At 35.5% G+C, this 12,396-nt stretch overlaps 2 protein-coding genes across 2 annotated transcripts in view; one reads left to right on the top strand and one right to left on the bottom strand.

Annotated features, from left to right (window-relative positions):
* The window catches only part of myom2b (myomesin 2b), a 63,032-nt gene extending 59,431 nt beyond the window's left edge, over window positions 1–3,601 (bottom strand). The window contains exons 1-5 of the mRNA XM_079854873.1: window positions 3,478–3,601; window positions 2,129–2,232; window positions 919–976; window positions 536–690; window positions 169–255 (exon numbers count right to left, since the gene is read on the bottom strand). Of these exons, the coding sequence (XP_079710999.1) occupies window positions 169–255; window positions 536–690; window positions 919–976; window positions 2,129–2,214 (386 nt within the window). The 5' untranslated portion in view covers window positions 2,215–2,232; window positions 3,478–3,601. The remainder of the gene's footprint in view (window positions 1–168; window positions 256–535; window positions 691–918; window positions 977–2,128; window positions 2,233–3,477) is intronic.
* A 1,418-nt stretch (window positions 3,602–5,019) lies between these two features.
* Window positions 5,020–11,879, top strand: rnaset2 (ribonuclease T2). Its single transcript, XM_079854871.1, has 10 exons — window positions 5,020–5,253; window positions 5,409–5,506; window positions 6,312–6,366; window positions 6,470–6,519; window positions 7,067–7,124; window positions 7,211–7,275; window positions 7,356–7,469; window positions 8,194–8,242; window positions 8,670–8,744; window positions 10,335–11,879. Exons 2-10 carry the CDS (start codon window positions 5,409–5,411, stop codon window positions 10,518–10,520), a joined length of 750 nt encoding a protein of 249 aa, XP_079710997.1. The 5' UTR covers window positions 5,020–5,253; the 3' UTR covers window positions 10,521–11,879.
* The last annotated feature ends 517 nt before the right edge of the window (window positions 11,880–12,396 follow it).

Below are 12,396 nucleotides of genomic sequence, written 5' to 3'. Positions count from 1 at the left end.
GCCATCCAATAACTAAGTGAGTATGTAATGAGCACTCAACCTGAGTCTTGTCACTTATTTTGTCCCCATTCAAGTTTGTCACTCATTCTGTTCAATACAGATCATCAGTAAACCACATTCTGTCATTGCATCCCTATCCAAAAAAGTACACCGTAAAGTTTGAATTACTTGAGGATGGTGAGGGCATGGAATCCAGCGTTGTTCTCCACAAAGTACTTTCCAGAGGAAATGTCCAAGATGACATCATCCTTGAACCTGTAGAATGTTTGTGATTTAAAAACAACAGATCTACTTAGCGTTTCTTTGGCCTGTTCCATATATGATTAAAAATATTATGAAGTGTTTGATGCAATTAAAATATTTTTTTCTTTATTTAAAGAACCACTTTCTTGTAGCTGGCCACATATACTGCTAGACCTGTAACTTTAAACTCACAAGTTACACTGTATGACCACAGACGATATGTGAGAGCAACTAGCACAGAACCCAAGTGTGCAGGAAGCACGGCAGGCCTGTTTGTGAAAAGTAACCTCACCATTTGACGTGTGGGGTGGGATATCCCTCCACCGAGCAGAAAAGTTTAATGGCACTGTTTTCAAACACTGTGTGGGACCTCAGTCTAACCAAAAACTTGGGGCCCCTGATCATGGACTCCTCACGGATGTATTTTTCAGGCATCTTCCTATCCACCTATTGAAAAGAGACAAACAATTCCATGGCCTGTTGGATCATAAAACGTCTATGTATGACAAAATATATGTCCTAGAAAAGAGTCAGTTCTATTTAACCTCTGATTTGCTCAGCACACTTTAGCTAACACACAATAAAATGCATATTGACTAATGAAAGAACTATTACATCAGCAGGTCAAAAAAAAGTTTGTTAAAAAGAAAGGAGTGATTATTTAAAGTGCTTTACCACTCCCTTGATTCTCTTCTGTGTTTGGTATTGATATTTCACCTCTTCAGCCGCAGAGCTAAAAACACACATTTTCGTATATTAAAATGTTAACGGTACAAACAGCATGAAAGATTCATCAGAGAATTCATAATATCTCTGTGGGTCAGTAATGCTTCATGTCATCCCAGGTTAATCAGTTTACTGATTTTGATATGCGTTCAAACATGCATATTTCATGCATTTCAGCCGAGACATTTTAGGGCAGTCTACAGTGGAAAGAAACAAGTAACAAAAGAAACATGCACTTTAAAAAGAAAATTATAATAATAATCTGATAAAATACAAAATTTGACATTTATTATCTTTACCCATGGTTTGCACAATGGTTTCGAAACTGAAAACTGCCCATTTGCCCCTCAGAGGGGGTCAAAAGGGGCAAACAAGCCATCATCACAATTCTCTTCTCTATAACATAAAATGTTCTTTAAACCAGCATCTGCTTTTGTCCTGATATACAGTATATTACAATATAACTAGTTTTGATAACTAATTTTGACAATAATTTTAATGAAGATTTTTTTTCTTATCCTAAAATATCCAATTTTAACGATCAAATGAAAAGCTTGTCAAACTTAAAACATGTCTCTATAAAATGCAAAAAGTTTCCAGACAGTATCAGAGTATTTAGTGCATGTTCTGAAACCGATATGAGTGGTCAAGTGAAAGTGCATACATCAGGCCCTATAACTAATCCTCCTCTCTTGTCAGTTCTTCACTAGTTTTTATCACCTTCATTTTAATATGCTAGTTAATATTAAATGGTCCTGCAATGTGACAAATGTAGACTGTAGTCTCTCTCTCTCACTAATATAAGCTGCACGCATAATTAGAAAATAGTTTTACATGGAGTATAGCATGTCACACTGTAGGCCATGTCAACTTCCCAAAAGTTTGTCATGTCAACTACCCAGAGGAAATCAGTGACATGCACGACGGTATCAGTTATAGCTCAGCTACTGTTTATTAGAAAAGCTTCAACAGATAATGTTCTTATATGTTATAAATGATGTTGCTATTTTATTACAATTAGTTTTAGTATTGCTGTGAGCATCATGATTAGCTGTGACTTGCTTGAAACAATTCCATGGCCTGTTGGATCATAAAAAGTCTATGCGTGAAAAAATATATGTCCTAAGAAAGAGTCAGCTGTTGTAATTTTTCACCTTACCTGGAGTAATCGCGAACAACATATTTAGACTCAGTATTGAGGTATTCTTGATCGAAATGCTTGTGTCTGGTTACAACTGCAGCCATATTGAAACCTCAAAGGACCTATGAATCAAAACGGGAACAAAAACATGCACCATCTTTGCACACAAGACAAAACCAAATGCATTGATGGATGCACAAATTCCTATCCTCAATTTCCATTTTCAGTGCTTAAAGTTATTTGGGACATGGTGTTGCAGTAAACACAAATTGTGGCACACTCCTGATTAGACTTGGGTTAGGAAAGTGGAACTGTTTGTGGAGATGATGAGGAGGGGGTGTTCTGGAGCCTTGGGACATAGGGAAGACAAACATCATGGCAGTTTAAAATTAGAGTTTGGGGGTTGGGATATCGGACAGTCCAAGGAGATGGGTACAGTATTCCAGGGTAATTTCTACTGTATACTGAAGACACATGCTATTGTTGCATACATACTGAAATATGGAAAGATAACCACTCCTCATAAACGTGTATCTTCTAACAAGGACAAATAAACTACACTGCAACACAATCTCAACAAGAAAGCCCAAAAGAACAAGAACACATTCCTCACATTTCTTTAGAAAAATAATTAAACAAATAAACAGACAATCATGCTTACTCAAATGCAGCATTACGTCCTCACATTCACAAATGAACAACACATACAATAGCCTATAATCTAATGTGCATATCAAAAATAAGAAGAAAAAAATGGGTAACACTTTATCTTACAGTGTCCTTGTTGCATATGCTACATGTAGCCTACTTAAATGATGCATAATGACATGCAACTAACCCTCAACCAAATCCTAATCCTATCCTCCCTAACCCTATAAAAAAAAGTGCATGCAGTTGCTTAATATTACTCAGTACTTAAATATATAATTACACCGTAACAATGACACCTTAAAATAAAGTGTAACCAAAAAATGCACAATTTTCAATAACATAGCTAATATTTGGCATGTAAAAATTAATGGATCATAATGCATCTACAATCATTCATGGGAAGGGGGTAAATAGCCTATTCTAAAGGTCATTTCAACCAACACACTGTTTCAAAAAACAAACGAAACAATTTCAAAGTTTGTCCAGCTATTAATTCACCCATATTCACAAGCACTGAAAATGTTTTAACTGCCAACGTTTTATGATTCCTTTCAAAGTCAAGTGCAGCTCCCACTCAAGCAACATCATGAGATAGATCAATATCCAACAAGGGAAAGTTCAAAAGTCTTCTCCAGCCTCAACGTTTTTGTACCTGTTTCTACAACTCTGCTTTATAATTTAATAAGTGTGTGAATAAGGGGGCCAGACATACTCACCCCAGGAGAATAGAAGAGCGCGACGCGGAGGTAGATGAGCCTCTACCCGCCTGTATGAAAGCAGCTGATGAAAAGCAAAATATTACCCATGCGGAATGCTGCCTCTCCCGCATCCCATTTATGGAAAGGCATTAGACTATATATAGCATTTACACAAACTTTCCACATCATTTCGCTCAGATATTAAGATCCCAGACAGACGTTTCAAATTGACGCTGCATGGATACTGAATGGGTTTTTTAAAAAACAAGAGTTTAATTTAGTTAAAGGTGAGTCGAACATAAATCATAATAATGTATTAAAGTAGACGCATCAATTGCTCTGAATTAGCACAATTGCTAAAAAGACGAATTGCACTCGAAACTTTTAAAGCTTCTTAATGTATGTGTTTTTTTATTGCTCAACAACAATTTTGTTTGGATGATGATGTATGATCTAGCTTGCTTAGCCTACTAGGCTCCTAGCGGCATCAAACGGTATTACACAAATATAGGCCTAACATTTTAATATTGATGGGTGGGAGCTCAAAATAAAAAACACAAAATAAAATAAATAAATAAATAGGGTAATTTACAGTACGTAAATACTTTGTTATACAGCAAAAAAATATGCCTCCTAAAGTCCTAATGACAAATTGTTTATTTGTAAGTTAATCAAAAGGGGGGGGATTCAGAATACCTTTTTAGCAAGATACCCCCAGGTGAATAGGGTAATACAATTTAAAAAAAATAACTAGATATCCCCATACTTCCCCCAGTTGATTGATTACAATAAGAATTGCAACAACAACAAAAAAATGTATTACAAGTTTTCTGAAATGTTGTTTATGCAAATGCAGCATTATCTAATTAAATATGCACCAATTTGCATACATGTCTAGAACAAAAATCTAAACATTGGATAAAGCCAGGTTAAAAATTCTTGTTTATTTATTTTTTATTTTTTGACATACTAGACTTAAAGGTTTTTACATAGGGGATTTTGGATATCACTTATCACTCCATAAATCAGAAAATACTGTCAACAGCAAGAAAAAAAGGCTACATTGTCACATTTTTTTTGGAACAAAATGTTATAGCCTATAAAATCAGGCAAATTATAAATGAACAAACCCCCATGTAAAAACCTTCAGAAAGAAATGCATAAAACTGTAAAGTGTGGTATATGGAAGTGCTGCTGAAGTGGAGATTTCTGGCTCAGGGCATGAGAAACAATCTTTGAGAACACAGCCTTTAAAGATATGTACTGTAAATGAATTCTACATACGGAATTAGATAAAGGGCTATACAAGATATAATACACTTAAAAAAGTGTATTTTGTATGTTTTCTTTTACAAAATCTCTAAATTGACAGATGTATGAAAAAACAGTGTTTTGCCTGTAGTGTCTCGCCTTAAACAAATAGCCAACCCGAAATGAACTGTACAATGGCATTAGAAAACTCCCTGGTTTAAACCAGTTGAGACATATAGCTTAATCTGCATAATCCACCTTCACATGACATCAATTGCCGTTTATCACATGACTTGACAGCGCACGCGCAGTGACGTACCAACGTAAACATGATCAAGGCACACAGAGGCCGCAGTGTGTGTGTCTGACAGGAAAGGAAGGGAAGTGACTCCACCGCACGGTTTCTGAAACAGTGGCTGGGACAGTCCGATCTAACACATACTGTAGACTGAATAACAACCTTTAAAACGCTGCTGCTCTCTGATACTAATAGGACGTAAAAACTGCACAAAAATATCTAAACTGTATATCAGACAATAAAAGGTAAATGACTTCTTAACGCAAGTTTATGTTCAGTGTTTTTTGTTGTTGTTTGTGTTTGTTTTGGACGCCACTTTGCGTTATGCTCTGTGTTTTGACTGTGTCTTGTAGATGCTTTTTAAAATGTACGTTGAAATAAATCATTATTTTGTTCTTAGATGAACGGACTTGCTCCATCTGGAAGAATGAGATTCATTGCAGTTGCTGTCGTACTTTGTGCTGGATATTTCTGTTCAACGGCCTTTGCCCATCCTCGGTATGTCATTCAAATACATTTAGATAAATGTATTTATACATATTGATCCCTGTTTGAAGTTGGGGTGCATTAGCAGCCAGACAATCAATACTGTAAATATAGCCTTACTGTAAAGCCTCATGTTTGTATTTTCCAGAATTTATTGGACAAGATACTGTACATAGAGGACACAGTAAACACTACATAAAATCCAATGTGTCTAAAGATTAGAAAACAACGTTCAACTGAACTTAATGTACTGCCCTTATCAGACTGTTTCTTTTTTGTAGATGTCAACAGGACAGATAACAAAATGTGAAATAAATGTAATAAATTTAGCTTAATTCTTACTAAAGTTGTTTTTTACACAGGCATTACAAAGCTTGTGTAAAAACAACTTTAGTAAGAATTAGGCTAGGTTTATTACATTTATTTCACATTTTGTTATCTGTCTTGTTGACGTCTCAGACAGGATATCCTGTGACTTTTCACAGCAATGAAAACAAAACACACTAACAGTTCTTGGTTAATTAATATTGAACATGATAACTTAGAGAGTCAGATTAATTCAGTTATTTTTGATCAACTAGAAAGAACCGAACCCTATATATATATATCCGACTACACTGGTCGAACAGTTTTTGATTTACTAATGAACCGTCTCATAATAAGAATCACATTTTAAAGTAATGTTCTAAGAACTTGTTCTTGCTCAGCAACCATGATATGCATAATGTATAACAAAATGCACACTTTTTACAAAATGTATGTCAGATTGTAATTGTCACACTGAAATCATACATTGTGAATTGTCTGCTTCTTTTAGGGGAGAATGGACAAAACTCATCCTGACCCAACACTGGCCACAGACATTTTGCAGTGTAATGTATTTCCTTTGCTTGACATTATTTTATTGTTGACGCGCCATCTATTGCTCCTCCACTGGGTATCAGGTGGATCAATTATGCTGTTTTTCATTTATAGATGGAACAATGCAAAACAAATTTGAGCTATTGGACTCTGCATGGATTATGGTAGGTTTATCAAGACAAAATGCATCGTAATGTTTGTCAAAGTCTCACAAATATTTCCTTTTTTGAGGAGCACATGCATGATCGTGACTATATTGGTTTCTTATTTTTATGGAAGATATTCTGTATTAAAAAAGAAGGTGAAAAACATAAAAGTGTATAGATTTGTAAAAGCAGCCATCATGTTAATCAGCTGTAATAAATATATGCTTTTGGTATTAACTGAAGACACCTTTTCCTCAAACATTTAACTAACCCACAAGCATAAAAAAAATACATAATGCTAATATAACGCCTCTTATTTGAATAAAAAAAAAAATTATATTTTCTGCATTTCACTTCTGCTCCATCTTGTGTAACATAAACTTTATACTTGTCATTGTGTACTGCAAATATTGTTATGATATATTGTTTATGATAAATGTTTTATATTAGTGCAACCCTGGTTGTCATGTGATCTCAAAAATCATCCAATAATGGTGACAATGCCAGTTGGATGATTATGGTTTGTGGCGGTAGAAGTATTTGGAGAATATTTTTGTTATTACAGGCCCAACACTGGCGTAAGGTGCAACTCATCCTGGCATTTTAATGCCACTTTGATTGAGGTAATTTGCCCTCTTGCCCTGTTGCATGTCATATATTTTAATTCAACGGACATGTGCTTGACATGCTGTATGTGCATGTCTTGCAGGACTTATTACCAGAAATGGAGAAATTCTGGCCAGATCTGATAGTACCTTCTTCCCCAGAATTTTGGTATGTCAAAAACTTGAAAATGTAAAATACATTTAAGCATTACTATGATTTTATTAATGTATTTGTTTTTGTGCGCTTAGGAAATATGAATGGCAGAAACATGGAACATGTGCTGCAAAAGCAGAGTCTCTGAATAGTGAGCATAAATACTTTAGCAAAGCTCTTGAGCTGTACCTCAAGTATGACCTTAATAGGTGAGTTCTTGTCTTTCAGTGGTTCTTGTCACTGTATACTCTGATTGTGTGGCTTTCGGTAAATTAGGAAGTCGTGAGATGGAAGTTAAGTTGGTGGATTCAAAGCTAAAGATATACGTTTATCTATAAAGTAAATGATTGATAACTGTCACCATAAACAGGCATTATGTAAAACTTCAGCTAAATTAAAATACTCAATACAGTAAAGCTAGTATTATAAAACTGATAGTTCTGACTCAAAATTCTGATTGGAGCCTCATTCAAAGATTTTGTAAAATAGGTCATATATACTTGCATGACTCTTCAATTTAAATTCTAAATGAACCCTGTAAAGGATATGGCATTACAGAACCTTTAGACAAAATCTAAAAAAAGATTTTGGTTGTGTGTTGATAAAAAATATATATTGTTGCCCCTATTTTTCATGTTGATAATTTAGAGGCCTTAGAAAGCTGCATATCAAATATGATACAATAGGCTTTGTAGGGTTAATGTTGGCACGTCCCGCTTTGGATTTCCATATTACTCCATGTTCCCTCATTGTGTACATAAGTATATTAAAGCAATCCTGCCCATAATGACTTCACAATTATAGCTACAATGGTATAAACACTACCGCTTAAAACACTTCTGCTATCTCACAGAAATGTTAGCTGTTACTGTACCATCATGCCTCCCATCCCTAGTTGACATTGATTTCCTAATGAGTCTTTTGTGTTTTCAGTCTTTTAAGGAACAACAACATCGTGCCCTCTGAGGAGCATTATTACACTGTAAGTGGTTTAATTGTTCTCACTGCTGTAATTATCATTTATGAGATACTGAACTATTTGTGGTCCTCTGTAGATGATCACGTAAATATTTTACTTTGACCTTTGACCTGAGAGGTGGTCTGTGATTAATAATCCAGAAGCTGTGGTTGCGTTGGAGTGTATTTACTGTAATGTACCAGCTTTAAGTTTCACGAAAGTATCATCCATCTAATAAAGATGCCTCAAAGCATTATCCTAAACCGCAGCGTGTATAATTTGCCCAGTGTATACACTGCGATAGCTGCAAGATCAGCATTTCAATACACAGAGCCTGACTTCTTGCAATGTTCAATTGCGTTCATTCAACTTCTCCATTTTTGGCCTAGAGTAAAATCATGTGATTATGGTCACATGTGAGTAAATGTGTCATATTTCCTGTTTGTTTTAGCTTGATGATGTGGAGACAGCCCTTATCAACTTCTACAAAGTGAAGCCAAAGATTCAGTGTGTCCACCCAGGAAAGGTATGAATGAAAAATGTATGAATATTCCAAGCACCCTTCCATCAGCAGACAAGAAAAGTTGTTTTAGACTTTGAAGCATTTTTTATTTTATTTTGTCGTGTTGTGTGTATTCCTTTGAGACTGTGTGTTAAATATTCCTGACTCAGTCGACAACATAGGGGCTTTCGCACCAGAGGAATCTTTTCATAGTTCCTAGAACTATTGGCGGAAGTACCCAGATTTTGGCGTGTTCGCACCGCAGGAACTAGGAAGGATTTTAGTTCTTGGAACTCCTTTTGGAGGAACTTATTTAGGTCCTACTTCAGAGTAAAAAAAAAGAGCTCCTACCAGCACTTTAGGAACTACCAGTGACCTTGGCTGAACGCACGCGAAACACCAGCACCTGCCATTTAAAAAAAAAGCTGTGTAAGCACCAAGCGGCAACCTTCCGGTCTCTCTCTTGAAACCAACACAGAAGTGACTTAAACTACAATTCATCGACTGGCCGCTAGAGACAGGCTCCAAAAAAGAGTCAATCCCATATACCCCCATGTTAAAATGCCCAACTTGAATGTGTTTACAGCCTGGTACAAAAAGTGGTTTTGGTCTATATAGCTGCTGTCTGTTAGCGTCACGTCCCTTCAGCTAATCCTGCCTTTTTGCCCATTTTCGTTTATCCGGGAGTGACGTGCTGCCAAGATGGCGACGGCCGGCTCCGCCCACTTTGGGCTTCAAAAAAACTCTTCAGAAACCTACGGGTGACATCACGGACACTACGTCCATATTTTTTTACAGTCTATGGCAATCAGACAGATTGTAGCCTATATATTTACTCCACAAACTAACTCTACGAACATGGAAAACAGTGATAGATGGGCTGATTACGCTAAGGAGAAAATCCAACGCAACTTTGAGGGGACCAAGCGAAACATGATTATGTATTTCTGCTCAGCTAGCAACACTGGACATCATCAACCACACGGCATATGCTAATACCCTTTCATATACTGTCTACTTTCTATGTATAATAGTTTTATCTAATAACCAATGTGAGCCATGCAAGCACTATAAGCTCAGCCTCTGGCATTCTCACCGCCGCCAAAATAAAGGTCAGTTGCGCCGTCAAAATAAAAGTCACAGAAGTTCCTAGAACTACCCAGTGCGAAAGCCACTAATGACTGGCATAATGGTGATTTACCACAAAAATTTATTTAGACTCGTCCCTCCTTTTCTGTAAAACAATTTAAAATCCAGGCTACAGTAAGCCACTTCCAATGGAAGTGAATGGGTCAGCCTATAGCACAAACAATTTTAGAGTGAAAAACTGCACAATGTAAAATAAAATTTTGTTGCCATGAGAACATACATTTATGAAATTAAACGTTACGGCTCAAATAATACATACGTTTCAAAATAAAAAATAATTAATGTTTTTTGAATATGCTGTTGATTGAGCCTAACTTTTATTGAACCCAAAATATTCCTTTAAGAAAGTAAATGTAGCCCATTTAGATTTCCTCTTCTGCTCTGGGCAACAGTTAAATTCACTCGGACCACAATTTGCCATCGGTTTTGCTGAGGTGAGATCTAATTTCTTTCTGTATTTCTCAGGGGGGCCAGGTTCAGACTTTGGGCCAAATAGAGATCTGTGTTGACAGGGATTTCCAGCTGATCAATTGCGAAAAGTCAACAGATGAAATCTGGAGCAATGACATACTCATCAGTGGCAAATCAGACCTCAGTGTATGTGATCACTCCATGCAGATCTATTACCCTCCAGTGCCGAGCAGATCATAGAGGGCAAATCCAGACCTCTTTTGGGAGTGTGGAATCACTGAGAAAGAGACGAGAATTCAAGAAATCATTTGAGAGTTCCTGTCTAGCATTTGAAACACTGGAAACAGTTTTTTTTTCAAATAGAAAATGTTTTCTATTTACACCATCTTTTTAATTCATTGCACATTAAATTCCTTTATTTTAAATGATGATGATGCTGGAACAGTAGAGAACATTTAAGGGTGTCAAAATCACAGACTGCATGCTGTATTCTATGATTTGCTGGGTTCATATTTACAATTTATTGGTTTTACAGTTTGCTCAGCCAAACTTTTGTCATGTTTATTTTTAGGTGAATATCACAAAAATATATCAAGAAAAAATACAAGAAAAGAAAGATTTTGAAAGAAGCATGTTCTAAGAAAATAAAGCTTTTTTGGGTGGCATTTTAATATTATTTTCATGACAATTAAACATTATTCTCAATGATTTTCATTATTTATAACATATTAGATGTTATTATAGTATTAAAAAATAAACTAAAATTATTATTTTTTAAATCAGCATAAAGGCAATGCAACAAACACTACAACGATATAAATGACTTAACAATATAGATAATATATTACTATTATTTTCAAAAATAAGAATCACATTTGATTCTGAAATTAAGCCAAATCTTCTATATTTTCTTAAACATAATGTCAGTCTTTATTTTTTTTTCTGTTGAAATTGTTTTTGACAGGTTTTGTGATATTCACCCTTTTTTTTTTTTACAGGCCTAGATTTATGAAATATTTTAAAAATGTTTTGTTGCAGAAGAATTTGTTGAAATATGCTCTGTGTTATCTGTAATATTCTTCCCACTATATTTTTAATCTGATATTAGCTTTGCTTAGCATTGAAAGAGGCCATTTAGCCCTAAATTTGCAATCTTAATGTGTAAAATTTGTGGTAGATTTGGAGCTTTGTGCCTTATGGCAGCATGCAGTTGCAGATAATGCACATCTAAGCTCCTGCCACTGGAGGGCAGCACATGCATTCTGGCAAAGAAAAAAATAAAGCACATTGATGTTGTTTACATATGTTGTTCACATGTAATGAACAACATTTTATGAATGGGCAGTGGCATTTGACTACAGTTACCATTTGCACAAAATTTTCAGGTAAATAAACAGTGTCTTTTTAATGCAATTATCAGATGATTTTTGTCAGATGCTGCTTTTATCAATCAGATGTTTACTTATCGAAAGAGCCATATCAGATGTGGGCATTTTTGATATGTTGCTTGGTTGGCAACACAGTATGTAAAAATATGTCTAATTGTTCCTAGTTTGATTTTATACTGTTGAGACATTTATACTGCTGGTGAAAAACTTTTTACAGGTGTGTTACTTTTACAGTATGTAATACATGCCTTATTCACATAAACATGTAAGTAATTGAAGCTTTTTGTAATGCAGTGTCAAATAAATGCTGAACTGTCTTCCTGTGACATTACTTACTGGCCAATTCATGGTGTCAAATGACTGCAGTGTGTGGCCTTCAGTTTGTCTCACTGCTGTGTCCTTATCTTGATAGAAACAACAATGTAGACTTTTTACAAGGCCTTTTTGGTGTTTGTGGCTGCTGTGCCCAGTGCGTTAGGGAATGTGATGAGAAGGACTTCTTCAATAATCTGTGCATGTCTCCTCATAGCCATAACTTGTTTTTGCAATGCAAGGTTGTAAAGATGCTACTAACTTGTTTGCTTGCTAGATGTTCGCTAATGATTTTCTCTCAGTTGGTATGTGTAAATAACCTGATGATTCTACATTACACTAATTATTTTCCCACATGAAGGAGCAAAGGTAAAAGATGAAATATTTTGACAGAACTGCAAATAGAAGAATGCACG

The sequence above is a fragment of the Squalius cephalus genome (assembly GCF_949319135.1).
Source record: "Squalius cephalus genome assembly, chromosome: 21".
Classification (NCBI taxonomy): domain Eukaryota; kingdom Metazoa; phylum Chordata; class Actinopteri; order Cypriniformes; family Leuciscidae; genus Squalius; species Squalius cephalus.
The sequence above is the reverse complement of the archived record's forward strand: the minus strand, read 5'-3'. Positions and strand labels throughout refer to the sequence as shown.

Bases quoted from the DNA above. Each gene is read 5' to 3' on its own strand.
- rnaset2 (XM_079854871.1), top strand. From the start codon at position 5,409: ATGAACGGACTTGCTCCATCTGGAAGAATGAGATTCATTGCAGTTGCT. The intron at 7,276-7,355 runs GTATGTCAAAAA...TTGTGCGCTTAG, and splicing joins CCTTCTTCCCCAGAATTTTG to GAAATATGAATGGCAGAAAC. The intron at 8,745-10,334 runs GTATGAATGAAA...TGTATTTCTCAG, and splicing joins AGTGTGTCCACCCAGGAAAG to GGGGGCCAGGTTCAGACTTT.